The 26,084-nt window shown below is 44.5% G+C and overlaps 1 protein-coding gene across 1 annotated transcript; it reads right to left on the bottom strand.

The window, feature by feature from the left end:
• Positions 1-20,077: 20,077 nt before the first annotated feature.
• On the bottom strand, positions 20,078-23,751 carry LOC134223628 (zinc finger protein 37 homolog). Its single transcript, XM_062702818.1, has 2 exons — positions 23,487-23,751; positions 20,078-22,373 (listed from the first exon to the last, which is right to left on the bottom strand). The coding sequence occupies exons 1-2, from the start codon at positions 23,635-23,637 to the stop codon at positions 20,143-20,145; spliced, it is 2,382 nt and encodes a 793-aa protein (XP_062558802.1). The 5' UTR covers positions 23,638-23,751; the 3' UTR covers positions 20,078-20,142.
• Between the last annotated feature and the right edge of the window lie 2,333 nt (positions 23,752-26,084).

Genomic DNA, 26,084 nt, shown 5'->3' with positions numbered 1-26,084 from the left:
TTCTCTACGTTGTACCGCAAAACTTGAGTAATCGAATACCACGTGTTCTGGGGTCTCTTCTGCGTTGATACACGCCGGGCACACACTTAAATAAATCGTTGAATTCGGTAAAATTTTGCCGAAATCTCAACAGCAGAACTGTTCGGTAAATAATTTAACTGATTTTCGGTGATTTTGACAGTTGAGCAATGGAAAAAATTACAAAAAATCTGTAAAATAAATTACCGAACAGTTCTGCTGTTGAGATTTCGGTAAAATTTACCGAATACGGTGAAATGAGATAAGTGTGCAGAAGGACGCATGGCCACACCGGTGTAGACATTGGCGAAAACAGCCGCTTCCAGAGTCAGTCTAGGGCTGTATTCTCTATAATAAAGATAAAAAAAGCCGTGTCCGGACGGGTCCGCGACGATAGGCATAAGGACGTTAGGCATAATGGACGATAAGTATAATATACGTTTGGCATAATTATGCCTTCTTTATGTCATGGGCTGTTCTTTGGATCATCGTATGCCTAACGTAAATTATGCCTAACGCACTTATGCCTACCGTCCTTATGCCTAACGTAGTTATGCCTAACATCGCGGACCCGTCCGGACACGGTTTTTTTTATCTTTATTATAGAGATTACAGCCCTAGACTGACTCTGGAGGCGGCTGTTTCCGCCAACGGCTTTATGCCTAACGGGGTATACCCGTCCGGACAGCTACTGTGAGGTAAAAGAGATCCTCTACTCTTCGCATTGTCCCACTCCTGTTGCCACTTGACCATAGAGTCCAGTCCTACCGTCTTCCTCCCATTACTGGTTCCTCTCCTTTGGTAGCACTCGATATCCTCTGCTTAAGTTATGTAGATAGGAATCATCCCGGCGATAACGCAAACTGCCTCCTACGAAATGGTTCTGTACGTACTCGTGACTCGGATGGCCATCAGACGAAATACACTGTTAAGCTTCCTGCGGCTACATTTCGTCTTGAGCGCAGCTCCGCTGACTGGAACTCCGTACCTCAGTATTGAGGATGATACTGCCGCCAGAAGACGCCTACTGCTGTGTTTCGGTTTACCGGCGTTCGGGATGATCCTCGCTAGCACACTGATCATTTTAGCAGTCTTTTCGCAGGACTAGTCGACAAGGGTATTGAAATTCTACCGGTCGTCGATCATCACTCCTAGATGCCTCAAAGCCCACACAGACGGTATGTCGTGCCCATCGACAGTAATTTGCATCCGCTGGATCCTTCGGAAGTTGCTGACCAGCAACACTTCTGTTTTGTGGTGAGTAAGCTGCAGCTTGACTCCATTCATCCAGTTTTCAACTGCGTCGGTCGTCTCGCCACCAGCATTTCTACTTCCCCAGCAACTCTCTGTTTATCGTTAGAACGACATCATCCGCGAATCCGAAGATCTTAACGCTTTAGGAAAACTTCAGCGTTAGCACCCCGTTGTACATAACGTTGCACTGCGTTGGACTGAGTATGAAGCCCTGCGGAACATCCGCCGTAACCCTAATGGACTTCTGCCCAGAATTCATTTCGTAATCCAGAAAATTTACGCAGGCAGCAAGGAACCCTCATTCCGTGCAGCGCTGCGGTGATGACTTCCCAGCTGGCACTGTTAAACGCGTTTTTGACGTCAATACTTACTACTGCGCAGAACCGTTTGTCGCACCTCTTCTTCTTGGACGCTCTTTTTGCAACTTCAACAACTGTCCTGATTGCATCCACCGTCGATCTGCCTTTTTGGAATCCGAACGGCTTTTCCCGTTAAGCCGGTCTCGCCCTCTTCAGCCGATTAAGGATAATACTTTCCAGAAGTTTCCCCAGTGTATCAAGCTGACATATGGGCCTATATGATGCTGGATTTCCCGGCGGTTTCACTGGTTATGGAAACAGTCTTTAGAGCCACGTTTGAAATTCCATCCGGACCTGGAACTTTCTTCATCTTCAAACCTTTCGTCACTGATGATAGCTCGTCGTCGACGGTTTACACAGTCCACATTTTCCACGTTGTAGAATCATGAATCGTCACATCGTAAGCATGCGCTAGCGATTCCGTCAGCTGATCTGCAATGAGATTTTCGTGATTCGATAAAAAGTCCTTACGCGGCGTTTTATCGCTCTTTTCGACGATCAGAGTGTTACCATTGACTCTCCCTGAAAAGAACGATGTTTTTCTTTTTTCTTCTGTTCCTTCCTCTTTTCCACGTTCTCCTTCTGCCTTTTCCTCTTCTCCCGTTGGCTTACCACGGTCTGCCAATCACCATCCTTGACGCGTTTCTTCAGCACGCTGGCAAAGTCTTACACGTCCCGCTTCTTTTTCGTGACTTACTGCCCAAGTAGCGCACGCAACATCTTCCTAAAAGCACCTTGTTTCTATTCAGTTTCACTAAAGGCATTGGAAAAACATCAAAGCACGAAAAAGTTGCATCAAGATGTCAAAAACGTTCGAATTGTGATCAATGTTTCATTAAAATTGCAATGCCGTACGTGTTTGACATTTGGAAACAAACAAACAAAGAATACTGCACTTCATGTTGCAAACACGAAACAAAATCATTATGTTGCATATTGTTTACCATGTTACTTCAATGCGTCTTTCAAAAATTAATTGTTTGTTTAAATTAGATTGCAGATAAGTTGAATGTGCCTTCATGTTTAATTTAGCGTCGTTCAACGTTTTGACAACTCAATTTTTTTCCTGTGATGGTGCAATCAAGTAACAGGAAACCCGAGTACAAAACTTCATAATCGTATGGTTTTTATGGTGAGTCAACATGCAGTCCCTTCGAAGTGTTGAATGGTGCTGTGGTAGAGTGAAGGACTATTAATCACAAGATCCATAAATCGAATCCAGTTTTATATTTTTATTTTATTTTTCTTCCGCTGTAGTATTTTGCCACATTATTGCAATTTTACTGCAATCGAAAGATGTTTCAGTAGGCTCCACCTCTTGCGCTTTTTAGATTGCAAGAGAGTTATATTTGATGGCACATATGGAAAGATTGTTTCTTTCAGAATAGTTGCAACACAGTGAAATGTTCAGTAGTGAAACAATTTGTGCTGCTTGGGTGCTCTTCAAGCGAGGCCTTCCTCACTTTCCGTGCATGTAATTTAGAAGCTCTTTGGTGCCTGCTGTGTTCCAACCTCCTTTCAAGAGGCTCGGAAGGCTCCATTCAAGAGGCTCGGAAGCCTCCTTAAAGAGGCTCGGAAGCCTCTTAAAGAGGCTCGGACCCCTTCTTTCAAGAGACTCGGGTGCCTCCGATCAAAGGGCTGTGAAGCCTTCTTTCAAGAGGCTCTGGTGCATTCTTTAAAGAGGCTTGCCAGGCTCCTTCCAAGAGGCTCGGAAGCCTCCTTCCAAGAGGCTCGGAAGCCTCCTTCCAAGAGGCTCGGAAGCCTCCTTCCAAGAGGCTCGGAAGCCTCCTTCCAAGAGTCAAGCCTCCTTCCAAGAGGCTCGGAAGCCTCCTTCCAAGAGGCTCGGAAGCCTCCTTCCAAGAGGCCTGGAAGCCTCCTCCAAGAGGCCTGGAAGCCTCCTTCCAAGAGGCCTCAGAAGCCTCCTTCCAAGAGGCTCAGGCCTCCTTCCAAGAGGCCTCGGAAGCCTCCTTCCAAGAGGCCCGGAAGCCTCCTCCAAGAGGCCCGGAAGCCTCCTTCCAAGAGGCTCAGAGCCTCCTTCCAAGAGGCTCGGAAGCCTCCTTCCAAGAGGCTCGGAAGCCTCCTTCCAAGAGGCCTGGAAGCCCTTCCAAGAGGCCTGGAAGCCTCCTTCCAAGAGGCCTGGAAGCCTCCTTCCAAGAGGCTCGGAAGCCTCCTCCAAGAGGCTCGGAAGCCTCCTTCCAAGAGGCCTGGAAGCCTCCTTCCAATAGGCTGGGACGCCTCCTGCCAAGAGGCTCGGAAGCCTCCTTCCAAGCGGCTCGGAAGCCTCCTTCCAAGAGGCTCGGAAGCCTCCTTCCAAGAGGCCTGGAAGCCTCCTTCCAAGAGGCCTCGAAGCCTCCTTCCAAGAGGCCTGGAAGCCTCCTCCAAGAGGCCCGGAAGCCTCCTCCAAGAGGCTCGGAAGCCTCCTTCCAAGAGGCCTGGAAGCCTCCTCCAAGAGGCCTGGAAGCCTCCTCCAAGAGGCCCGGAAGCCTCCTCCAAGAGGCCCGGAAGCCTCCTTCCAAGAGGCCTCAGGAAGCCTCCTTCCAAGAGGCCCGGAAGCCTCCTTCCAAGAGGCCTGGAAGCCTCCTTCCAAGAGGCCTGGAAGCCTCCTTCCAAGAGGCCTCAGGAAGCCTCCTCCAAGAGGCCCGGAAGCCTCCTTCCAAGAGGCCTGGAAGCCTCCTTCCAAGAGGCCCGGAAGCCTCCAAGAGGCCTGGAAGCCTCCTTCCAAGAGGCCTGGAAGCCTCCTTCCAAGAGGCCTGGAAGCCTCCTTCCAAGAGGCCTGGAAGCCTCCTTCCAAGAGGCTCGGAAGCCTCCTTCCAAGAGGCTCGGAAGCCTCCTTCCAAGAGGCTCGGAAGCCTCCTTTCAAGAGGCTCGGAAGCCTCCTTTCAAGAGGCTCGGAAGCCTCCTTTCAAGAGGCTCGGAAGCCTCCTTTCAAGAGGCTCTGATGCCTCCTTTCAAGAGGCTCTGATGCCTCCTTTAAAGAGGCTCGGAAGCCTCCTTTCAAGAGGCTCGGAAGCCTTTTATTCAAGACGCTCGGAAGCCTCCTTCCAAGAGGCTCGGAAGCCTCCTTCCAAGAGGCTCGGAAGCCTCCTTCCAAGAGGCTCGGAAGCCTCCTTCCAAGAGGCTCGGAAGCCTCCTCCAAGAGGCTCGGAAGCCTCCTTCCAAGAGGCCTGGAAGCCTCCTTCCAAGAGGCTCTGGCAGCCTTTCAAGACGCCTGGAAGCCTCCTTCCAAGAGGCTCGGAAGCCTCCTTCCAAGAGGCCTCGGAAGCCCCCGTCCAAGTGGCTCTGAAGCCTCCTTCCACCAGGGTTCGAAGCCACCTTCCAAGAGGCTCGGAAGCCTCCTTCCAAGAGGCTCGGAAGCCTCCTTCCAAGAGGCCTCGGAAGCCTCCTTCCAAGAGGCCTCAGCCTCCCTCCAAGAGGCCCGCAAGCCTCCTTCCAAGAGGCTCGGAAGCCTCCTTCCAAGAGGCTCGGAAGCCTCCTTCCAAGAGGCTCGGAAGCCTCCTTCCAAGAGGCTTGGAAGCCTCCTTCCAAGAGGCTCGGAAGCCTCCTTTCAAGAGGCTCGGAAGCCTCCTTCCAAGAGGCTCGTAAGCCTCCTTCTAAGAGGCTCGGAAGCCTCCTTCCAAGAGGCTCGGAAGCCTCATTTCAAGAGGCTCGGAAGCCTCCTTTCAAGAGGCTCGGAAGCCTTCTTCCAAGAGGCTCGGAATCCTCCTTTCAAGAGGCTCGGAAGCCTCCTTTCAAGACGCTTGGAAGCCTTCTTTCAAAACGCTCGGAAGCCTCCTTTCAAGACGCTCAGAAGCCTCCTTCCAAGAGGCTCGGAAGACTCCTTTCAAGAGGCTTGAGAGCCTCCTTTTCAGGGGCTTGGAAGCCTCCTTTCAAGAAGTACGGAAACCACATTTCAAGGGGCTCGGAAGCTCCCTTTCAAAAGAGTCGGATTTTGTTCATAAGGCTCGGAAGCCTCCTTCCAAGAGGCTCGGAAGCCTCTTTCCAAGAGGCCTGTGAAGCCTCCTTCCAAGAGGCCTGGGAAGCCTCCTTCCAAGAGGCCTGGGAAGCCTCCTTCCAAGAGGCCTGAAAAGCCTCCTTCCAAGAGGCTCGGAAGCCTCCTTCCAAGAGGCTCGGAAGCCTCCTACCAAGAGGCTCGGAAGCCTCCTCCAAGAGGCCTTGGAAGCCTCCTTCCAAGAGGCCTCGGAAGCCTCCTTCCAAGAGGCCTCGGAAGCCTCCTTCCAAGAGGCCTCGGAAGCCTCCTTCCAAGAGGCCTCGGAAGCCTCCTTCCAAGAGGCCTCGGAAGCCTCCTTCCAAGAGGCCTCGGAAGCCTCCTTCCAAGAGGCCTGGAAGCCTCCTTCCAAGAGACTGACTCAGAAGCCTCCTTCCAAGAGACTGACTCGGAAGCCTCCTTCCAAGAGACTCGGAAGCCTCCTTCCAAGAGACTGTCTCGGAAGCCTCCTTCCAAGAGGCTGGCTCGGAAGCCTCCTTCCAAGAGGCCTGGAAGCCTCCTTCCAAGAGGCCTCGGAAGCCTCCTTCCAAGAGGCTCGGAAGCCTCCTTCCAAGAGGCCTCGGAAGCCTCCTTCCAAGAGGCTCGGAAGCCTCCTTCCAAGAGGCCTGGAAGCCTCCTTCCAAGAGGCTCAGCCTCCTTCCAAGAGGCCTGGAAGCCTCCTTCCAAGAGGCTCGGAAGCCTCCTTCCAAGAGGCTCAAGCCTCCTTCTTAGAGGCCTCGGAAGCCTCCTTCCAAGAGGCCTGGAAGCCTCCTTCCAAGAGGCCTGGAAGCCTCCTTTCAAGACGCTTGGAAGCCTTCTTTCAAACGCTCGGAAGCCTCTTTTCAAGACGCTCAGAAGCCTCCTTTCAAGTGGCTCGAAGACTCCTTTCAAGAGGCTTGAAAGCCTCCTTTCCAGGGGCTTGGAAGCCTCCTTTCAAGAAGTACGGAAACCCCATTTCAAAGGGCTGGGAAGCCCCTTTTTAATAAGCTCGGATTTTGTACAAAAGGCTTGGAAGCCTCCTTTCAAGAGACTTGGTCTTGGACTCAAAGTTTTGTGAGAAGTTTGATGTATAGACATATATTTGAATTCGAAAACTCCACGAAATAACGAAAATAGCAGACTTTTCCAAACTTTTTGGAACTTTTTGAAGGCATTGGGATTTCTGTTCAGGATTAACTTCTTCAGTAGCTTCCCTACAGTATCTATCAGCCATATATTATATTGGTCTGTACGCTGGGGGTCCTGGTGGTTTGCCAGGTTACAGTTACAGAAACAAACGCTGTCTCTTCCATATATCTGGAAGTTTCCGCTCGTTCAGGCACTTCTGCATGGCTGCAACGGGTACTTTGCTCGGGTCGAGTAACTTTGCCATCGGCAGTACTTCCTTTACCGTTCGCTTCGCCATATCTTTGTCGGCTGCACCTATCCTCGCTACTGGCGGTCAATAAGTAGAGCCATGGTATAGGAATAGCAGCTCAATCATCGTCTTCAGCCTCATTGGACATCGCTCAGAATGTGCCAATGCTCCTCTTGTTTTGGCCATTGCCACCCGAAAGGCGTCACCGAATGTGGGTGGATTTCATTTTTTATTCTTCATTATTAGCCAGATTTTCAAGAGTACCCACAACCGAACCACAAAACTGAAAGGTCCAAAAATTCGAAATTTGCGAAATTGTCAATAAAACTTTCAAATCGATTAAATCAAACAAATTTCTTCTCTAGCAGTAAGTCTAACATTCCATTGGTATAAAAATGTAGTTATAATACCAACTATGAGCTAGATCTGTAAAAATATTTACTGAACACCAGAAGCCTGGTTAAGTGTGTAGAACCAAAGTTATGGACAAAATTCAAAAGAGTGTCCACAACCGAACCTCCTCCCCTACTTGATACGGTTGGACTTCCACAACATTTATGGACAATAATTGTAATTAGGATTGTATGTATATTTTTTGCAGTAGTATGCAGATGCGCAACATAATTGCATACAGTTTTCGTACAAAATATCTAATTGGGTCGAACTTGTCAATGTCAGCTAACAAATCCATCAATTTCCGCAACTTCAGCTAATTATAATTAGAGCTCATTTCAAATACATTTCCATTTCGGTTTCCATTTCGAATTCCAAAGAATCGCGATCGTCAAGTCAATCAATGTCTGTCCACCGACGAGAAGCACCTGCGAGGCAGGCAGAAACAAAAATATTTGCCTCCCGTCTTCCCCCATCGATGCGACCTTGATCACGAACTTCCCTTCTCATGAAAAAAATCCAATGGTTCGCGATTCGACACCGCTACAGTGTGCACGAACGCAGATGTTTCAGAGCTTATTGTGCCTTTGATTCAATTCGAAACGGCTGTGCTGTGGAAACTGTGAAAATTTCGAACATTCCACGCCAACTAATCGGGTTGGCAAACGGGGCTACGGTGCACAACAATAGTGCGACATCAGTATCAAATCCCCATTCGTGTCGCCCGCTAAGGCATCGATAAGAGAGCACACGTTGAATTGCCGTCGCCTGACTCCACCCCCGATCCCTTAGCCATTGAAGTTCTTCTAATGCCCTTCACCTCACTTTGAAGTTTCAATCGCTGGGATGGAGGCGTGTATCGAGTGATATTGCAGGAGAAGGGAAAGATCGGGTGCTGCCCTGCCACTGACTGGGTTCCGTCCGATATTCACTGCCACTGCCAACGCTGATGATCGCGCAACATCCAAAACGCTTCCAGCCTATTCATGATTACGTTCGGCCGTTCTGTCGATCGATGGTACATAGCAATCATTCTGCAAAGCTATTATTTTCCCATCCCATTGTATATTGCTTAAATGTTGTCCGGTGTGATCCCCAGAGGACGCATCGAACTTCGGCAGTCATGTGCTAAACTGTCATTTGTTTTGACTAAAACAGAGAGGTGGGAGAGGATGGCAGCATGCGAAACGATGTTCCGGGTTTCGGATGCCATAATATTCTATACATAAATTCAATGGTGCACGTCATATGGAATGGTATAAGTGTGAAATTATTTTTATTGCTTTTACGGCTTGCAACGTAGGTATACGACATAATCGATCAAGACCAGATGAGACAGATAATGCAAAGATGCGGTCTTCCGAGCATTCTTTTAAAACCTTGGTTTTGGAGTGATCATGCATATATGAGGCCTTTACGTATATTTAGTATACGTAAAAGGAGAGAAGTCCCTACAATATTAAGGGTGTACCGTTTCAAATTCATGGCAAATCCATGACATGGCAAATGCTGGGTTCCTGTGCGCCGATGTAAATACTTTGAACCGGCAGCGGCGTCAATATTATTTTTAACGGTGGCAGAGGCTCAGCCAGCAGGGACTATGTCCAAGGGCTTGACGACCCACCAACCCCTCCCCCCCCCCCGCGGTGAGCGAATCAGGCAGAACTGCCTAGGACGTGGTGGGATTTAGCAGTGGGCTCTGCTAAATTTTTCCCAAAAAAACCAAAAGTGTCCGTAAGCAGACTCTATCAAAGCGACTGTGTGCCTTTTGAAGCGGCAAGCGCAGACTGTGTGCCTTCTGAAGGCACAAGCGCAGGGAGTGCCATTGGCACATCAGGGTTGACCCCAGTAAGATCCTGATTATGGTATACTGGTTGTATGTTATTGGACTTTGTCTCTGGATATAGAAATATTGTGAATGCGATGGCTGGTCTGGTTATTCTATTCTTTTAGTAAGGCCGGGTGACACCGACCTGAAGCGGCGAATGGGCTAATGGCCAGGCTGTCTTTCGTCCCCTAAAACCGTGGCGGGCCTTGTAGCACGCGGTACAATCCTGTTGCTTAGCTGGTAGCTGAGTGGGAGTAGGTTCAGATGCTCTTTCCTGACTAGCGCTGATCTGGCTCTGAACACGGAAGTGTCAACCCTCGCATGGCCTCAATGCATGCCGCAAGGTATGCATAGATAACGAACCATGGGATCGCGAAGGCGACTACACCAGCAGGATTCGACAGCAGCCGCAAGAGAGACCCAATAGAAATGATTCCAGCCAAGGATGTTAACGAACATTCAGTAATTTGCGTTCGATCATTTAGTAGTTTGTCAATAACACATTCCAGAAGCTGAATTTCAAAATATGTTGTATGGTGGACTCCTAGTGCGAAGGTTTTTCTACAACTCTGCCTAATGGTTCGTTGTTTGAATTGCACTAGTAACGGAGTTATAGCTATAGTTTCAGTAACTTAGACTAAATAATAACAAATTTCCAATCATTTAGTTTAAGTTACTGCAACTAGCACTCAGACTCCGTTATTTGTTGAATTCAAATAACGAACCATTAGGCAGAGTTGTAGAAAACCCTTCGCACTAGAAGTCCATCATACAACATATTTTGAAATTCAGCTTCTGGAATGTGTTATTGACAAACTACTAAATGATCGAACGCAAATTACTGAATGATCGTTAGCATCCTTGATTCCTGCTAAAAACAAAAATACGAGGGACGCAGGTGGTAAGGAGAACCCTTTTGCCAGGCGCAGTGGCCTTGAAAGGTCACCCCAAAGATCGCCGAGGGAAGGCGATGGTGAAAACCGTGGAGGGTCGGAGGAGGTGCCGGTTGAGGTAAAAATGGACGGCCCCACCCTGACCCGCGTCATCAAATCTGTGATGGCGAACCACGAAGAACGCGCTTGATGTAAAAAATGCGTTTAACAACGCTAGCTGGGCAGCTATTGCTCACTTCCTGCACCGATTGAGAGTTCCGGATTACCTGTGCAGGATACTGAAAGGTTATTTTCAAAATAGGATGCTAATATATGACACGGATGCTGGTCAAAAGTCGATCGTAGTGTCTGCGGGTGTTCCACAGAGATCGATCCTCGGACCGGTTCTGTGGAATATTATGTACGACAGAATATTACGGATGACGTAATGCTAGAGGTAACAGGAGACATTCTCGACGAAGTCGATCTGAAGGCTTCATACTCGATTGGTAGAGTGGACGAATGGCTTAACTCGAGGCGGTTGTCCCTTGCACATCACAAGACGGAAGTCGTGGTGGTGCATAACCGCCATGGGCTGCAACAAGCGAGGATAAGAGTAGGGACCTGCACAGTTAACTCCGTGAGGTCTCTGGGCGTGATGATCGACGATAAGCTCAATTTTACGAGCCACGTCGATTATGCATGTCAGCGGGCTTCATAGGCGATAAATTTTTTCTCACGAATGATGCCCAACAGATAGGCGGTGCATAGTCAAGTGCGTAGGTTGATAGCGGACGTAGCATTGTCTATCATCCGCTATGGCGTACCGGCATGGGCCGTAGCACTAAAGGCCGAGTACAATGTAAAGAAACTGATCAGAGTACACCGGCTGATGTGCCTACGTGTCGCGAGCGCATATCGCACCATATCATATGAGGCGGTGTGCGTTATAGCTGGGATGATGGCGATAGACATACTCCTAGAGGAAGATGTGGAGTGCTTCAACGAAAGAGACTCGGTGCAAGTGCGACGTGTCAAGATAGCAGCCTCGCTGCTCAAATTGCAAAGAGCATGGGACACCGCAGTCAAAGGTCGTTGGACCCACAGACTGATTCCGGATGTGTCCAACTGGGTCGATATGAAACATGGTCAGGTCAACTTCCACCTATCACAGGTGTTGTCTGTAGGGGAAACTGGACACACATGATCCCCGGGGACACATGATCCCCCCATGTTTTCTCGAAAACTAATCACATTTTTATACCACTGATATGTGCAAACGGATCCGTTAGATAGATTATTGAATCTGAGTAACATTTGATATTAGTTACTTTATGTATATGGGTTTTAGAGAGGTTTTATTATTTAAGCATTCTCAATCCTTTTTTTCTTCAAAGGAGAAAAGTTTAATAACTTTGAATATGTCCAACCAAAACGTGTCGAATTTTTACTGGACAAAGTTTTATTATTGTAGAATTTTATAAATTCATTCAATTAAGTATTGCTTATTTTCCAATGAATACAAAAAAACAAAAGAAGATAAATACTCAACATGGACACACTTGATCCCCCACAGTTTGGACACTCTTGATCCCGATATTGCATATATTCAGGCGTTTGTTGTATACCATCGCATAGTATTGTATTGTATGTAACTAATTGATCTGCTAAAAGTCTTTTCTAGTTAAAATGTAAACATAAATTTAATTTCTCTTTAATTTTGTCAGTCAGGCGATATGCGCGCAATTTGAATTTCTCAATTGCCTTATTTCATTAACCGGAACAACGTGTAGTTGAACATACTTAGTTTTGATTAGTTTTATTAAATGCATTTTAACATTATTTTCAATGAAAAACAGTATAAATTAATCTAATTGAAAATACTCAACAAATCACTGGGCTTAAAATCAGTATTGTTCGATCTAGTATTCAATTCTTTCCATTTCAACTAGGAGAAGTTTGCTTACAATCACCATTTATTTATAAATCTCTTGAAGAATTTTTAATAATAGGCTCATTCAATAACTTTTGGTCAGTCGTTTAAGAGAAATCGCATTTGTGTAATAATAACACGCACTACAAAAAAGGTGATGTTTAAAGCATGCGTGACAGTGCCATATTGATGTATGAAATCATCATCCTGGTATGATCACGGTTGTGGTATTGGTAGTAGTCTGGCGATCTCGATGTACCTCGTGTGGGGTTCCTTTGAATCCGGGGGCTACTTTGGATGTTTGGTTTTCTAAAAAAAAAACTAAAAGAAAAAAAAATACCAAATTATAATCAAAAAGTGACTATCCAACTATCAACAAGACACCTGAATGGCGATAATTGCAATTTAAGAGTAGTTAACGTAATTCTTGTTTCAAAAGTAGCCCCAGATTTGTCAAAAGAAGTCCCGCACAACGGTATCACAGACTTGTTTTGTTGGCCCCAAAACAGCGATATTTACCATTGGCCATGGCATTTGCAGTGTGGCCAATTTTCAAAGATTAAATAGAATAATTAGATAATTCTTCTTATTGGCATTACATCCCCACACTGGGACAGAGCCGCCTCGCAGCTTAGTGTTCATTGAGCACTTCCACAGTTATTAACTGCGAGGTTTCTAAGCCAATAAGTTACCATTTTTGCATTCGTATATCATGAGGCTAACACGATGATACTTTTATGCCCAGGGAAGTCAAGACATTTTCCAATCCGAAAATAGCCTAGACCGGCACCGGGAATCCAACCCAGCCACCCTCAGCATGGTCTTGCTTTGTAGCCGCGCGTCTTACCGCAGGCTAAGGAGGGCCCCACAATTAGATAATTACAAAGATATATTTATGTATCGATTAACCATTTTTAGGAACATCATGGTTGTCGTGAAATGACCACTGTCTTTCAGTGGAGTGAATGGTTTTCAGATAAATAATCATCACCATGCCAACTTTGTTACTATAGCAGACATTCTTTCTGTCACTATTACTCTATTCGAGAACCAAAATACATGCCTTGCTTAATACCAACAATATTTCATTTTTGCACGACCTGCTATTACGACAGGCTATGAAGAATTGTTAGGATTTGAGAATAGACCAATTTGACCTTTCATTAGACTCGGAAGAACCTAAACATGTTCAGCTCATAAAGGGATCAATTTACCCCTATATGGGGATCAAGTCTCCCGCAAGTTTTGAAAATACCAAATTTTCTATCTTTTGGCAAAATCGATTTTTCGGTAACTTTCATGAACAAATACTTGCTTCCCATGACGTTTTTTAATAACTAATTGAATTCTATATCAAGTCCATCAAAAAGCGTGCAAATCTGTGCATGTTACGTCGAGAAATATCCTAAACAAAAAGTGGGGATCATGTGTGTCCAGTTTCCCCTACATGGTTGCTTTAAAAAATTCCTGCACAGGTTTGGCTTCGCAGATTCTGCGGAGTGTTCAGAATGTGTAGATGAGGTAGAGTCGGCAGAGCATGTGATGTTCGCATGCCTGCGATTCGAGGTAGAACGCAATGCCATGCTGCTTGTTAGCGGTATGGATACATCCACGGACAACCTCGTCGGGAGGATGTGCCGGGATGAAGTTATATGGAATGCGGTAAACACAGCATCTCAACAGATTAGTCGAAACTGCCTGGACACCTGTGATTCAGTGAACACTTTGCTCACCCCTTTGCTCATAATGCGACTCGATATAATCGGCAAAGACCTAGGCGACGAATACAGGATCACGAAGCTTGAAAGCTTGAAACATGGAATTGCAACTAGCCAGGTTTCGCTGGTTGCGTCAGAATAATCTACGATGAATTACATCCCCGCAACTTCGACGTCGTGGCGCTGCAGGAGATTTGCTGGACAGGACAGAAAGTGTGGAAAAGCGGGCATCGAGCGGCTACCTTCTACCAAAGCTGTGGCACCACCAACGAGCTGGGAACCGGCTTCATAGTGCTGGGTAAGATGCGCCAACGCGTGATTGGGTGGCAGCCAATCAACGCAAGGATGTGCAAGCTGAGGATTAAAGGCCGTTTCTTCAACTATAGCATCATCAACGTGCACTGCCCACACGAAGGGAGACCTGACGACGAGAAAGAAGCGTTCTACGCACAGCTGGAGCAGATATACGATGGATGCCCACTGCGGGACGTTAAAATCGTCATCGGTGACATGAACGCACAGGTAGGAAGGGAGGAAATGTATAGACCGGTCATCGGACCGGATAGTCTGCACACCGTATCGAATGACAACGGCCAACGATGCATAAACTTCGCAGCCTCCCGCGGAATGGTAGTCCGAAACACCTTCTCTCCCCGCAAAACAAGGCCCCATGGAGATCACCTAACCAAGAAACGGAAAACCAAATCGACCACGTTCTAATCGACGGTAAATTCTTCTCCGACATCACGAACGTCCGCACTTACCGCAGTGCGAATATTGAATCCGACCACTACCTCGTTGCAGTATGCCTGCGCTCAAAACTCTCGACGGTGTACAACATGCGTCGAAGTCGGACGCCGCGGCTTAACATTGGGCGGCTACAAGACGGTAGACTAGCCCAAGAAAACGCGCAGCAGCTGGAAGTGGCACTTCCAACGGAAGAGCAGCTAGGCGCAGCGTCTCTTGAAGATGGCTGGAGAGATATTCGATCCGCCATTGGTAGCACCGCAACCGCTGCACTTGGCACGGTGCCCCCGGATCAGAGAAACGACTAATATGACGGCGAATGTGAGCAGTTAGTAGAAGAGAAAAATCAGAAGGGTTATATACAAGATACGACCGCCCGACGTAAACTACGTAAAACAGATTATAAGTTCATTAATTTGATTGCCTATGTCACTGGTTTGAGCATGAGCTTAGAGTGAGTCAAAGTTTGACCTTTTTGGCTCCCCTATGCTTGAACGATAACATTTGCTATTCTAATGAACCTCCTAAATTTTTAACTGAATTGGTTGTAATTTGACTGAGCACGAGCAGTTTGATACTTGTATGGAAATTACTATAGAAATCGCCCCTTATATGATCATTTTGTGTGGCGGCCCAACCCGAAGACTTCGTAGAATATTTCCTAATATGTAAGACAGTCATTTTTCCGAAGCGATCGGATTGTTGTTCATTATTAATATTTATGTAATTCTTTTACGTGTTAAATTGATTTTCCCACGATTCAGTATTTCGCGAGTATGTTCTGCACCGATCGCGCACCAATTACCGTCGACACTCTACATCTCGATATACCTACATACATTTTTGCTTTTTGCATCTCGATAACCTCCCTATCTTGGTATCACTATCTCGATGTGTTCTGATCATGTTTTATTCAGGATTCACTCACTATTCAAGTTTCTAGGCTACTAGACAACCTTGGGGCAATGATAAACACATCAAACAGAAGAAATGACATTTGGTTTTTTACCGTTTTTCATAGCAACGAACTTTTTTCCATCTACTACCCATTTTAATTCCTCGATCTCTCCTTATTTCGATGGTCTCTGCAATATGTAGATGTGGAAAGCCGACTGTAATTAACTGTTTGCAATTCCTGATCATAATATCTGGTTTACAGTTCACTGTTGAGTCATAAAAGGGCCTACTTTTCCATACCAACGAAATGGGTGCTTTAATGAACGTTATCAAATCAAATGGGTTGCATAATATTCACTATAACACTCATTTGGCTAACATCAGAACAGTAGTTACATGACTACATTTAGCTGAATTAGCTTGGGTAAGTGTTCAAATAGTGTATTCTCTGCGTCGCGTAATAAATGAAATAGTTCGATGGACATGACATCAAAAATTTCCAAAAGCAAGTACATCTATCGCTTCACGGTTTATCGAACTATGCAATGTGGCACGGCAACATGGAATCTCTGCTGATGTTACTGATTTCGAACAAAATTGACGTAATTCAAAATATGAAAAGAATTGAATGCGACAATTTAAAATTTTCACTTAAAAAAACCGAATTCATTCCCCAGTGGTGATGATGCCTTTCTTCGACTATTACCTATTGGACTTAGAGTGGTTAATGCATCTCAAAGGTAATTGCCTGATAAATGGCTATTAAATTCTTTGAAGTATTATTTATTTTAAGGGGTGCTGCCCAAATGGTAAGATAACCTTGTTTAAAGTTAATAATCAATTTTAATAGAACTTTTAATCTGGGGGCGAGATTCCGAGTCTATTGATAAACAAATGTTAAAAACTCATTAAAAAAAGGCGCTATTAACTTCAAAATCTTACATGATTTCATGACGGTCCTCAATTTTGAAATATTGTACAAATTGTATCCCAGCCTTCCCCTTAGACGCAGTTTACGTCAAAATTGGCTTTATAATGTTAGTCTAGGATTGCCTTTTAACATAAACCTGTTTATGCATTTAGAGGGATTACAATGAAAATTTGAAGTATAATTATGTCCATCAGTGTAAGCTTTAAATAATTATTAGCAAGGGCGAACATGTCCAGCACCTAAAGCACTTTTTCATAAACATTACTCTTTTGCTTCGACCGCGGTCATGGCTTTGGTTCTTTTGTTCTAGTTTTTGTGCGAATCACCGCACAAAAGTAGAGCGCAAGAACCAACCGCATCATATGGCGGCCGTAACGAAACCCTAAAATTTTACTGGGTTTCTGAAGAATTGGGATTTTCAATGTTTTTACGTTAAGGTGATTATAGAATGAAGCCCGTGGTGAATTTCAAATTCACCACACGTTTATCTACATATACATTTCAAAAAGCCCAAATCTGGCGTAATAGTTTTCGTACAGTGCCGAAACTCAAATTATGATTGTTCAGCATAACTAAGCAAACGATCTACCATAATCTCAGCCCCATACGCGTTATTGTTCTTTCATCTAGTGCTCTTGAAAAATATTGGAAAAGCACGTGGTTTACAAAATGGCCGATTTCTGGCTTCAATCTATAATCACCTTAATAATCAATAGTTCCAATGGGCATAGAAAATTGCTGGAGAGTTTCCGATTCGATTGATAATAAAATCTCGAAAATCCACCGAAAGATAAAGGAGCTATTAGCGTTTGAAATCTATCCTAATTTCGTGACGGTCTCGAATTTGGAAATTTCCGTTTTACACCCTGTATCCGAGTCTTCCCCTTAGACGTAGTTTACGTCAAAATGCAGTATGGGCGAGATTGCTGCAACACCGCACGAGGGCGAACGAGGCACGATATAAACAAGCGCGGAACAGATAAAATTCAATTTTCCGGAGCAAAAAGCGTCAGCAGGAAGATCGAGACCGTGTAGAGACGGAGCAACTGTACCGCACTAATAACACACGAAAGTTCTATGAGAAGTTAAACCGTTCACGTAAGGGCCACGTGCCACAGCCTGATATGTGTAAGGACATAAACGGGAACCTCCTTACGAACGATCGTGAGGTGATCCAAAGGTTGCGGCAGCACTACGAAGAGCACCTGAATGGCGATGTGGCAGATGAAGATGGCGGTATGGTGATGGACCTGGGAGAACGCGCGCGGGACATAATTCTACTGGCTCAAGATCTCCAGGAAATCCAGGAGGAGATCGGCCGGCTGAAAAACAACAAAGCCCCTGGAGTTGACCAACTACCAGGAGAGCTGTTTTAACACGGTGGTGAGGCACTGGCTAGAGCGTTGCACTGGGTAATTATCAAAGTTTGGGAGGATGAGGTTCTGCCGCAGGAGTGGATGGAAGGTGTCGTGTATCCCATCTACAAAAAGGGCGATAATTTGGATTGTAGCAACTACCGCGAAATCACATTGCTGAACGCCGCCTACACAAATTGCAAGAGAGTTCGTGGGGCAGTATCAGGCGAGATTTATGGGTGAACGCTCTACCACAGACCAGGTGTTCGCCATACGTCAGGTATTGCAGAAATTCCGCGAATACCACGTGTCCACACATCATATATTTATCGTCTTCAAAGCCGCATATGATACAATCGATCGGGACCAGCTATGGCAGCTAATGCACGAACACGGATTTCCGGAGCAACTGATACGATTGATCAAAGCGACGATGGATCGGGTGATGTGCGTAGTTCGAGTTTCAGGGGTATTCTCGAGTCCCTTCGAAACGCGTAGAGGCAAGGTGATGGTCTTTCGTGTCTGCTATTCAACATAGCTTTGGAGGAAGTAATACGAAGGGCAGGGATTGATACGAGTGGTACGATTTTCTCGAAGTCCGTCCAGTTATTTGGTTTCGCCGACGACATTGATATTATGGCACGTAACTATGTGAGGGTGGAGAAAGCCTACATCAGGCTGAAAAGCGATGCTAAACGGATTGGACTAGTCATCAACACGTCGAAGACGAAGTACATAATAGGAAGAGGCTCAAGAGAGGACTACGTAAGCCACCCACCACGAGTTAGTATCGGTGGTTAAATCGAGGTGGTTGACGATTTCGTGTACTTGGGCTCACTGGTGACCGCCGATAACGATACAAGCAGAGAAATTCGGAGAGGCATAGTGGCTGGAAAGCGTACATACTTTGGACTCCGCAAGACTCTCCGATCGAATAGAGTTCGCCGCCGTACCAAACTGACTATCTACAAAACGCTTATAAGACCGGTAGTTCTCTACGACCTGAACCTGAACGATGCTCGTGGAGGACCAACGCGCACTGGGAGTTTTCGAAAGGAAAGTGCTGCGCACCATCTATGGTGGGGTGCAGATGGCGCACGGTACGTGGAGGAGGCGAATGAACCACGAGTTGTATCAGATGTTGGGAGAACTAGAGACCTTGATAAGAGGAACGCGGATTGGCATGTGCCGCAGCCAGCAGCCAATCAAGCATAAGACCTGTCAACTTGACATTGTCAAGCAGCCAAAACATCGGCTCAAATACTGACAACGGCTTAAATCGACTTAAAACCATTTATGAATAAACACATTTTGAATGCATTTTATATTTGTTATCAATAATATATGCAAATCAGTGATAGATTATGAAATGCAATTGCTTTGTTTATTCGGTTCTATTGTCATGTGATGTGAAAACATTAAATAGCGGTATGTAAAATATTCCTGGGATAAACAATTTCTTCCTTTGTTCTTCTTCATCTGTTGTTCTTTAATGAAGAAGATTGACTGCAGTGTTGGCAGAGTTACATTTTCTATCCTCGTTTATCTTATCAAGGCCTCTAGGGAGAACCACCCATCGTTCACACCGCGAAAATCGGAAGACTGCGGTGGACCGGGCACGTAATCCGGTGAAAATTGCTCTCGACAATGTTCCGACGAGAACAAGAAGGCGAGGTGGGCAGCGGCAGCGGGCAAGGTGGATCGATCAGGTGGAGGACGATTTGCGGACCCTCCGGGCGTTTGTGATAGAATCCGGCTGATTGCCACTAGGCCGAATAGGTCATTTGGCTGAATTGGTCATTTGACGTCTCTCTTCTCAATCATCATTTCTCACTTATCACTGTGAAGAGTGAGTAGTGCGAAGTGTGAAAAGAGGCGTCTCACTTCTCACTAATCATTTCTCATGGCTCAATGGCTTTTGGCCGAATGGGTTTCGGCCAAACTACCCTTCCTCTTGAAAAACAAGCAGTACAATCTACGACGGGAATTAGCTCTCCATCCTGTATTTTTGCTTGGAACGCGGTCATTGCTCTGGTTCTATTGTTCTATAAAACGAGCACAAACGTAGAGGGGGCTTGAAAAATTGCTGGACAGTTGCGAAGTCGATTGATAAGAAAATTTCGTGGCGGTTTCTATTTGGAAATTTTCGTTGAACACCCTGTATGCAAGACTTCTTCTTGGTCTATGGCTCTATGGCTTAGTCTAGTCCAAGATGATTACACGACTAGGTGTCCCAATCTGCCAAATTCACGATTCAGCCATCTTGGATTTTAGTATGGAAGAGCCAGTCGGTTTGTTGTCGTTTTGCACTGAAAATGAATTTTTCACCCCCGCCTTCTTCTCTTCCATAAACTTGGCAGATTGGAGCACCTAGTAGTGTATTCATCTTGGTCTGGTCTATGGCTATGGGAATATTCGATATGCTTCAGAGATTAAAAATGTGTTTCGGGATTTTATCACAAATCTTTACCGATTATTTACAATGCTACCGAAATAAATTTCAATACCATCCACCGTCACGTGGCCCTCACGACATCCTGCACTATGATCGCTTCAGGCTTACGATTCCGGTGGCCCGTCTTCCGTATGTGCCTGTACAGTGTGGCCGTCACCACGAACGCCTCACCACACACTTCACAGCTGAAGGGCTTTTCGCCGGTATGCCTCCGCATGTGCACCTTCAGATCCCCATTGGTGACGAACCGCTTCTGGCACACTTCACATGGGAATGGTTTTTCGCCCGAGTGCGACCGGAAGTGGATTTTGAGATGGTCCTTCACCCGGAAACTTTTGGCGCAGACGTCGCACCGGAACGGTTTGACATTATTGTGGATATTTTCGTGTTTCCGGAGGGCTTGCTGCGAGGAGAAGGAATGACCGCATGTTGTGCACACGGGGCGCGTTTCCGGCGGGGCGTGTACGTTTCGATGCCGTCGAAGCGTTGACGGACAGTTGAATCGGGCGGAGCAGATTGGGCACGTGTATCGCTTTTCGTTGGTGTGGATTCGCATGTGCGCTTGCATGTCGGCTTTGGTGCGGAAGTCCTTGGAACATATTTCACACAGGAAGGGGCGAATACCTTGGTGTTTGATTTTGTGTCGCATGAGAGTCTTTCGGGAGGGGAACTTCTGATCACATTGGTCGCATGAGAGATTGAAGTGGACGGTAATGTGGTTACGTAGGCCACTTTTCCGTGCGAATCGCGCTGGACATTCAGGACAAGGGAAGGGTTTTTCTCCAGTGTGAACAACGATATGGGCTTTTAGAGATGCGGAATCGCTGAAGGATTTGGAGCAAGTATCGCAGAGGAAGGGACGCTCACCGGTATGAGTACGAAGGTGGGTTTTGAGGACGAAGCTGCGAGCAAACACTTTTTTGCAGGTTGGGCACTGGTGTACTTTCGGCGATCGTTGCTTTCGAGGACGAGGCACTTGAGATGTAGAATTCAACAATTGAAGCTGGTTCTTATCATCCAAAACTGTATCTGTCACAACGTCAGTAGTTTCTCGAGAAATAGCATCATCGATATTTGATTCTTCTTCATCACAACTAAGATTTTCTTCTTTAATTTCGGGAGATCCTAAAACAGGTGTTTCCAGATAAACATTCTCTTCATTTTCCAAATGATCATTATTCTGATCCTCGGCAGTAAATGTGTCTACTGGTTCTTTAACCTGCCTTTCCGTGTCAACTGTTGAATCAATATCTTGATCATCTTCATCATCGCTAGAACTTGAGTTTTCCAATCGATCACTTTGCTGTTCCATCTGTCGTTTTTTAACCTCCTCCACTTGATCCAGGAATTTCTTCCTTTCTTCAGGAATAAACACGCCACCCTCCTCCGTTCCATGACCTTTGAACTTGCATTTGGAAAACTCACATCTCCCATTCGCCACATGCTTCCTCCAGCCTCCCGTGGTTTCGAACATCGCTCCGCATTTCTCGCACCTGTGCTGTTTGCTCCTGTAGTGCAAACTCCTGTGTTCCACCATTGACTTCCTATGTCGATACTTCTTACCACACACCTCGCATTCATGGGACTTCTCGTCTTCCTCTTCCTTCTTCCTCAGCAGTTTCCGCTCCCGAAAGTTATCGTGACATGCCCCATTCTTCGCCAGGTGATTCCTCAATCCGCTTTTCGAGTTATATTTTGCCCCACAAGCCCCACAATTGTACCGCACCTCATCGGTGTGGACCTTCTCGTGATCGCCAAGCGTTTGCTGGTGGGAAAAATGTCGCCCGCAGAAACGACAAATCCACGACTTCTTTTCCTCCGGGGGCCCATACCGGTGGCCAGTTTTGTGCAGTATCAACGATGTGGCCGACAGGAACCGACTGTCACAAACATCACACTCGTAGATGAAGTTTTTCTTCCTGGATTTGCTTCCGAACGATTTTGGGTTCACTCTGGGTGGAACATCTGAAGCAACTGGTTTCTTATTTCGTGTCGATTTTAATTCATCAAAGGCCTTTTTTGGCGGCGATTTCTCTTTTAAAGAAAAACATACTTCTTGTGGTAGGTCTCCATGCAATTCAATTATTTTGTCAGATTCTATGATCGGTAATATGTGTGTGTCTTCTTGAACAATATCAGGAACAAGAACATGATCCAAAGTTTTTACACAAGAATTCGTTTCCAGATCTGTTTCGATCTTTTTATGAATTTCTCTCGTGGGAGGTTGAAGTTGGATATTTTCCACTACTCGAATCGTTGACGAAGCGTTGTTTGTTCGAACAGTCACGTTACCTAAAATATTGAATATTGAATTAATTGTGTATGTTCCAGTTATTCGGCCGATTAGGTTATAAGATCGTTACAATATATAGAGTTAATGCAGATATAATGAATAGATATACAGCTAAAGTACATGTTGTGAGATCGGGATAGCCTAATAGTTATCAATAACAATAATTTGTCCCACTATCTATGAATAGACGCGCCTGTCTACTTCTTATAACACAATGCATTCCGTTTTATCGTCTATCTATTAGATTGTGTTTAGGACCATTTGAGCATCTACCTATCTGTATGCAGTCCAGGTCCACTACAAAAGGGACCTGGAATCTCACGTCATTTGGATTCTTTAGCGAAATCAGGGCTCTATTAGTGCAAAAGCAACAGTGCTTGAATTATCCATCATTATTGAGAAATGATTTTTTTTTGGTTTTTATTTTTAATCCGCAAACCAGAGATTTGAAACGACACATGAAAATCAAGAATCCAATCCCATTCAAAATACGGTGGTATCAAAATAATAAAAAAATCCCGGTGTATGAGACTGTCTTGACTATTGATAAAATTATTTTGCTTTGTACATTTCTGTTAATGAATTCTTTATCAAAAAATATTTCCAAGTCAAACTTACTCCGACCAGTGTTTAATTTTTTGATAACATTAAAATTAAATCAAGTATCCACCTGGGGTTCATTTCAGAAAGAGAAAATTGAATTAATGATAAACTTGTAGCTCTTGAGTCAATTTACAACTTTGCTTAACATTACAATACTCCAACTTCAACTGGCTTTGACAATCAATGTCGTGCAATTTGTTAGCAAATCAAACAAAAAGAACCCATTCTTAAGATACTCCAGATTTTATAAACAATTTGCAATATTAATATTAGATCAACCTAAACACACGTGAAAATATCGGCATTTTTTAAAAGAGAATTACATTTAAATTTGTAATTTAAATATTAGAGTGAAGTGAATACAGCTTTTCATTGAATAAATTCAATATTCCAAATTTAATATATTTTTTAAATCAAAGCCTATTTAAAAAATTTATATGTATCCTATTTTACAAATCACAAAACACTTTTTTTTTATTATTACAACTTTTTTGATGCTTCGAACTTACCCGGGACTAGCTGAACGATGTTGGTCGGAAGAAGAGTGGGAGCCAATACACTGGCATTTTGTCCATTCACTTGATCGGGTACCGACTTCAACTCATAAATTTGATCGGCCACGGCGTAACTGTACATGATAATTGGATTAGATTCGTTCATGATGGACTTAATTACATTCTATTGTTAATTTATAAATAAAACTAAACATAAAAGTACGACCAAGCAAACTTCGTTCGCTTGATGAATATCGTTCGGACCAAAACATAAACAAAAATAAAGCTTGTTCTGACGGACGTGAACGAAGAAGCAGTGGTTTGTTCAAAGTATGTGTGAATACCCCGTTGTGTTACCTGCCAATGAGAATCCATTGGAGTGGAGGTAGCCCACGACGGCTTCCAACGCATTTTCTCCAGCCGGATGACACACAGCTATGCTTCTGGCTCCAGCATAAAATACACGTTATTATTTTGCTGTGGGCGTTATTTTCTGATACAATATTGTTATCAAAAACTCAAATTTGTTTTGCACCGTACTAACCGTGTTGTGTTGAATGACGGTCTTATTACAATTAAATTGAAAATCGAACACAATTTTCACGGCACGGAATACGTGGTACATAACGATAATACTAATAAATTCATTCAAATCGCTCAACAAAAATTACTCCATCATAGAAAACTAGTCCTGAAATGATGTTTTTGTTTACTAATTTTGAATTGTCAGTGGGGCCCACCACGCGCTAACCCCAGAGATGCTAGCCACCATTTTTTCCCATTGGAGAGATAGGCGATGACAGTAGGGTGATTTTCTCGCTATTAGAAGCCGCTGGAAAATTTCATAAAAAGAATTTTTTTTCAATAAAAATTACTTCTTTGATCTTACACTACATAAATATGTATTCCGTATTAAACATCCATCAATACTCTTCCTCATAAAATAAAACTCTCACATGGATCAGAGGAAAGTGTTCCATAATTTTTCTTTAATAATGAGATTAATTGCAAGATATCTGAACCTTATTAAGAATAGATTTGAAAAATATCAGGTTCGTCGTTCAAATTTATCTCCTCCATTGAAGTCTCTTCAATTTATTTTATTTCAATTTCGATTTCGATTATTTCGATCAAAGCAATCGCTGACGTTGTTGGTGTTGCTGGGCTGGCATGATGTTTTTTGTATAAGCTACCTTTCGGATTTCATTATTTTTTTGACTTCACAGCAGCATTCCTTCGATGGTGCGTTTTTTTTCAGTCCACAGTTCTTTAGCTTTCGCCATTTTTGGTCGGGAATATAAAATCAGACATTTTTTTATTCGCTAGCACTGTAGCAAATACGTAGGGTCAGAGCCTAAAATATTCATCTTCATGAAGCAACTTCGGTCCGAATTTTGACAAACATCGCATGAATATTCAAAACATAGAATGACATAGTCAGACGACTACTCCACCAATTCATTCATTCGACTGTCATTGAGTGTGCTTACCATGTGCAAAAAAAAACATAATTAGCATTGTTTATGCTGATGCTTACCGTTGGAAGTGCCTCACGGACGAAAATCAGATTCAGTTCTATGTGATAAATTACTTTACTCATTTGAAACGTGTTCAGATTTCAGATAATTAATGAATTTGTAAAATGTGCGTAAATATTCAATGACTAATATTCAACCGAATATTGACAGTCCAGAGCCGACTATGAATGTGTCTGAAGTGAACTGATAAATGAAGAAATGTAGACTTCACCAAACATTTTCGATTATTTTACACTCTGGTAGGGGTAGCAGACCTCAATGGGGCCCCTCTTGAGGACTGCTGGAATACAGTTAAAGCAGCCATTAACGACGCAGCGGAGAGCAACGTTGGGTATGTGAGACAAAGTCGACGGAACGATGGGTTCGACGAAGAGCGCAGACAGATTCTGGAGGAGAAGGACGCAGCGCGGGTGGTCGCGTTGCAGCAAGGTACCCGGTGCCGGTAGAACGTTAAACGCCATAGACCGACCATCCAACCATTTCAACGTGTAGGTGCAAAATTTACAAATCCAGCTACATTTCACAATGATCTCCTGTTCAAAACAATAAGGTTTTCATGACTTTCTAACGCATTTAAAAAATGTTTTAAAAATAGGCCTGGGGCAAAACGCCCGAATGGTGGTCTAAAATGACTAGATTGCATGTAAAATGATGGTGAACGCATGGTTGTTTGTTTTTTTCTTAATGGATTGAACTACAATCTTACGGATGTAGTGGAAGAAAAGCAAATCGTTAAATTTGAGTGAATATGAAGGGATTTTGCTAAATTTTTCCAACGGAGCTCAATGCTGGATAACTAATTATGAATTGTAATGGTAATATTCGTTCATAAATTTACTACAACAGATTATATGAGTGATTTTATGTGTGAGGCCATTTTGCCCCAGGGGTGCATTTTGGACCGTTCTCCCCTACGCAAGATTTATCAAAAACACAACGCATCTCGCAACCTAGTCAACACAAGATCGTAAAAAACGTAACGAAAAAAAATTCTGAAATGGGAATAATTGCATGAAAAATTTAAAATTTTAATGGAAAATGATAGCAAAAAATGTTTAGAGAAATCAAAGAATAT

The sequence above is a fragment of the Armigeres subalbatus genome, chromosome 3 (genome assembly GCF_024139115.2).
Source record: "Armigeres subalbatus isolate Guangzhou_Male chromosome 3, GZ_Asu_2, whole genome shotgun sequence".
Taxonomy (NCBI): domain Eukaryota; kingdom Metazoa; phylum Arthropoda; class Insecta; order Diptera; family Culicidae; genus Armigeres; species Armigeres subalbatus.
This window is presented reverse-complemented; position numbering and strand designations above follow the sequence as displayed.

Coding starts and splice junctions, on each gene's coding strand:
- LOC134223628 (XM_062702818.1), bottom strand. CDS start 23,637: ATGAACGAATCTAATCCAATTATCATGTACAGTTACGCCGTGGCCGAT. Junction 22,374..23,486: donor CATCGTTCAGCTAGTCCCGG/GTAAGTTCGAAG, acceptor TCAATATTTTAG/GTAACGTGACTGTTCGAACA.